The 5,306-nt window shown below is 19.0% G+C and overlaps 1 protein-coding gene across 1 annotated transcript; it reads left to right on the forward strand.

Annotated features, from left to right (window-relative positions):
• Positions 1-458: 458 nt before the first annotated feature.
• Positions 459-5,153, forward strand: PRSY57_1350200 (hypothetical protein; the record flags this gene model as incomplete). Its single annotated transcript, XM_012909426.2, has 1 exon — positions 459-5,153. One exon carries the CDS (start codon positions 459-461, stop codon positions 5,151-5,153), a length of 4,695 nt encoding a protein of 1,564 aa, XP_012764880.2.
• Between the last annotated feature and the right edge of the window lie 153 nt (positions 5,154-5,306).

Here is a 5,306-nt window from a genome sequence, read left to right on the forward strand (position 1 = left end):
TTTTTTTTTTTTTTTTTTTTTTTTTTTTTTTTAATGGGAGTTATATATGTATATATGTATTTATATATAATAATTTTTATAAGATGTATACTTATTAATTTCATAATTCTTTTATTATTTTAATTTTTTTAAGTACATAATAATTATTTCTTTCCTGTACAATTATTTTGGAAAATGGGGATTCAAATGAATTAGAAAAATTTTTGTTCGGTGTAAAGCATTTTGTTGATGTATAAATATATATGGGCAGTGTAATAGTTTAATATATATATATATTATATACATATGTGTATATATTAATTAAAAGAATCATTATTATTATCTTATAAATATATATATATATATATATATATATATTTTTAATTATTTAAAAAAGAGAAAAAAAAGAAGAAATACCTATTTGTACAAACAATGAACGTATTTTATTTTTTTTTTTTTTTGTGAGAAGAATTATTAAAATGAACCTTCTTGTAATATGTATTTATTACCTATTTTTTTTAAATATAGAAAAAAATATTTCCTGTTCATGTTCTACTACAAAGAATAAGAGTAATTTTGTAAGTTTATGGGATAAATTTGGTCAATTATTTAAGGATAAGGAAATAGAGAAAGAGAAAAACATTATAACATATAATTTTATAAAACATTATAATAATGAGAAATATGTTGTTGAAGAAAATAAGAAGAATAGGTATTTTACAGGATATGAAATAAATCATATAAATCGTTTAATATATATGAATAGTTTTAAAACATATATATTGAGTGCATATATTCCATATATATATATGAGTGTACGAGATATATATATAGTTTTAAAAAAAATTAAAGAATTAAATTTTAATACAGTTTATACATTTTTATTTTGGCCAGAAAATGAATATTTAGAAGATGAATATGATATGAATAATTCAAAACTTTTTTATTTATTAAATTTTTGTGCATCTAATGGATTATTTGTTATATTAGACATAGGTCCATATATCAACAATATATATAATTCAAATATTCCTACATATATTTTATTTAATAAAAAATTAAATGATTATATTAGAAATAAATATATAGAAAGGAAAGGAGATTTGTATAAATATTTTTTATCACCATGGGAAAATATATGGAAAAGAAAAAGAAATTCTCTTATTAAAGAAACTAGAAATTTGAATAGACAAATTATAGAAAAGAATATAAATAATACAAAATCTTTTTATAAAAAAAATAATTACACATATAATAATATATATAGTTTATATTATTTTAATAGAGTAATTAAATGGTATAATTATATATTACCACAATTAAAAAAATATATGAATATTAATAATGGACCAATTATATATTTAAATATAGATAAAACATTTGATAATTATTATATGTATATAATTATAGATTTAAAAAGAAAAAAAATTTTTAATAACATATGTAATGCACAAAATTATATGGAAGGATCAAATGCATCTTATTATAATAATAAAATTATAGATAATGATGATAATATATCGTCTATTAACAAATCATCAAGCTCGGGATTTTTTTTAAATTGTATAATATCCTTTTTTAGAAGAATTCGACGAAGTTATATTATGACTTTAGGATATTTATTATATATAAAATTTAATAAATATTTAAGAGTAATATATGAATATGATTTAGGTTTATTATTTATAAACGAAATTAATAAATTAGTACAAAAACATTTAACTAAGGTTAATATATTAACAACCAATTATCCTTATATAAATGATGAATTTATTAATTCGTATGCAGGAAATAATTGTTATAATCATTATTTAAAAAATAATTGGTTTGATAATGAATGTATAAATTTAAATAAACCATGTATATGGTCTCAGGTATGGACAGGGGCAAAATATAGTATTCACAACGTGAACTCTTCGAGTATATTAAAAAGGAAATATGATGATCATATATTATATACCTCTCCTTATGTTAACATAGAAAGAAATGTGGTCAAAATATCATCTCCCCTTCCTGATCATGATAAAACAAATGATAAAAAATGGAACCAACCTACTGGAAAAAAGGATAATGCAAAAAATGGAAAGGATAAAAAAAATAATAATAAAAATAATGATAATAAAAATAATGATAATAAAAATAATGATAATAAAAATAATGATAATAATAAAAATAATAATGATAATAATAAAAATAATAATGATAATTGTAATAATAATAATAATTATTTTAATAATTATAATAATAGTGTTGATAATGGGGGAAGTGTACAAAATAAAGAAGAGTTATCACACGATAATGACGATGTTATAACTAATAATTATAAAGATTCCAAAAAATGTTATAAAGAGAAAAGGATAAATATGGATGATATAAATTCGAATGTAAAAAAAAAGAGGATACAAATAAATAAGAATTATAATTATTATAATAATAATTATATAGGTCATATAAGAAATTTTAAAGATCTAACATTCAACATTGTAGTATTTATAGCAAAAGGTGGAGTATTTTTAAATATATTTCCATATTATAGTGGAAATAATATTAATAATATGCATTCATATTTAGAACATTATAGTAAAGAAACAGGACAACCTTTAGATTTATATTTTAATCAGAAAGAACCATTATATTCACATATAAAACGTATCTTTAAAATATTATACAAGTATGGAAATTATTTATTGAAAGATGAATATTATATTAATCCAATAAAAATATCAAATAATATAGATTTATATGATTATGATATAATAAAAATTATATGTAATTATAATATTAAAGGAAGTACTTATGTAAAAATTGGGCACGTTAATTATAATATTAATAGCTTCAGTTGTATTATATATCATGAATATAAAAAGAAAATAATTTATGATACATCATATAATTATTCTTATGAATATTCTTATATTAATAAAAAAGAAACATATACACCTATTGACAAATATTTATATTCATTAAATACTATAAATACTGGTCCCTTAATGTGTATAAAAGAAAAAAAACAAAAAATTATTAAACCAACAAATAAAAATAAAAATAAATTATCTAAAAATATAAATATTTATAAGAAAATATTTACATATCTTTTTCCAAATAATTTCTTTCATAGTGTCTATGAAATAAATGTATTAAACCATTTTTATTTAACTATGGACTTTACCAAGTTCCAGTGGTATATTCTATCCTTCAAAAATACAATGAATTATGTTAAACTATTTATTAGTAATTATAGTTTATATATATATATATATGCAGATAATAAATTTATATATGGTGGATTTAACGAATATAAATTTATAGAAATTATGAACTGTAAGCATATATATATTATATGTGTAAATCTAGGTTTGGGATTTCCCAAAGAACAAGTAAGAACACAATTTTTTAATTATATTAATTTAAATCATTTAAAATATAATTATCAGCATAATAATTTTCATAGCTCATCACATAGTTCCATAAATTCAGATCACAATATGAATGACCAAGGTAAACCATATTTCAACATGAATAAATCTACATCATCAAAAAATAAGAGAGCTATCCAAGAATCTGGGAACGGTAATTCCAAAAATAAAATGGATCATGATAACAGGAAGGAAGTTCTATATTCTGACAAAGATGAAAAACATCTAAAGGAGCACAAAGATCCAAAGGTTATGAATAAATTGGATAAAAATTATCCAAACGGCAACAACAACAACAAAAAAAATTATAATAAAGGAAAAAATTTTAATAATAATGATAGTAGTAATGGATATACCATTTTTGACGACTTACACGATTATTATAATAAAAACAAGACAGAACTAAATCATAATATATATAATAATTTTATGTATGATGAAAAGAATTATAACATGCATAATTATTATGATGAAGATAGTACGAACACCTATATATTTATAGTAACGAGAAATGAGTACGAATTATTTAATTGTGTAGGATTAAATGGGGAAATAATAAAAAATGAAAAACATATGAATGAATATAAAAAAATGTATAACTTTTTGGATTATTCATTTGTACAGACATATTTAATGAATACTCAAAGTAGTAATACAAATGATCTAAGTGAACAAAATAAAAGGAAAAATAAAAATAACAACAAAAAGGACAACAACGACAATAATAATAATAATAATGATAATCATAATGATAATCATAAGAAGAATATCAAGGTGACAAGTAAAGATACTAATAATAAGGATGAAAATTATATACAGCCAGATGATGATATCCAAATTAACAAACAACACAATCAAATAAATACAGACTACCAGAATTATCATAATAATAATTTTAAATCATTACTAACAAATAAAAAAATAGAAATGAAAAGTATTACGAAAGCTTTTTTAAATTTGTGTACATCTGGATTTTTTTCCTTCATATTTAATAAAATAAAATATTATTGTAAAACTGGAATTTTTAAATATTTGAGTACATTCAATAAAGTTAATAAAAATAATACGAGTACCCCTTTAACTTGGTATACATTATTATACTTTATAAAAAATATAGATTTTATTCGTTCTAAGTATTCTTTAAAATTGTCTGCATATGATAAAAAAACAAAAAACATTGATGGATTATTTAGAGGTTTTGTTTATATTAATAATCATTTTTTGGGAAGTTTCTGGATAACCGATGATGTGGATAGTTATGAAAAAGAAATTAATGAAGATGAAAAATTAAAAAATGGGAAAAAAATCAAAAAAGAAAAAAGTAAATTTTTAAATAATGAAAATTTAATACATATACCATTAACAAGATATATGAGAATACCAACAGACTGGTTAGTTGAAGGTACAAATGTTGTTATTATATTTGATGAGTTTGGAGGAAATCCATATAAGGTAGAAATTGTAAGAGAAATACTACATGGTGGTGTATATAGACTAACGAAAAAAGAAAAATATGTCAACTGGATACTCTTCCTTTTTATTTTAAGTATTATTGTTTTTATTACTTATTTCTTTTTTAAAGCCTTACATAATTATTTTAAAACAAAAGAAGAAAAGGAAAGAAACAAACAAAATTATCAAAATATTATAGAAAATATTATAACTCATAATATATATATAAATAGTTCCTATGATGATATAACTGAAGAAACAAATACAGAAAATATTCAAAATGTTAGTGACTTCTTGGACTCATAAATAGATAAATATATATAAATATATATATATATATATATATATATATATATATATATATATATATATATATATATATATATATATATTTATATTTATATATCTTTTATTTTTTTTTTTTTTTTTTTTTTTTTTTTTTTTTTTTTTTTTTTTTTT

Source organism: Plasmodium reichenowi, chromosome 13, assembly GCF_001601855.1.
Source record: "Plasmodium reichenowi strain SY57 chromosome 13, whole genome shotgun sequence".
NCBI lineage: Eukaryota > Apicomplexa > Aconoidasida > Haemosporida > Plasmodiidae > Plasmodium > Plasmodium reichenowi.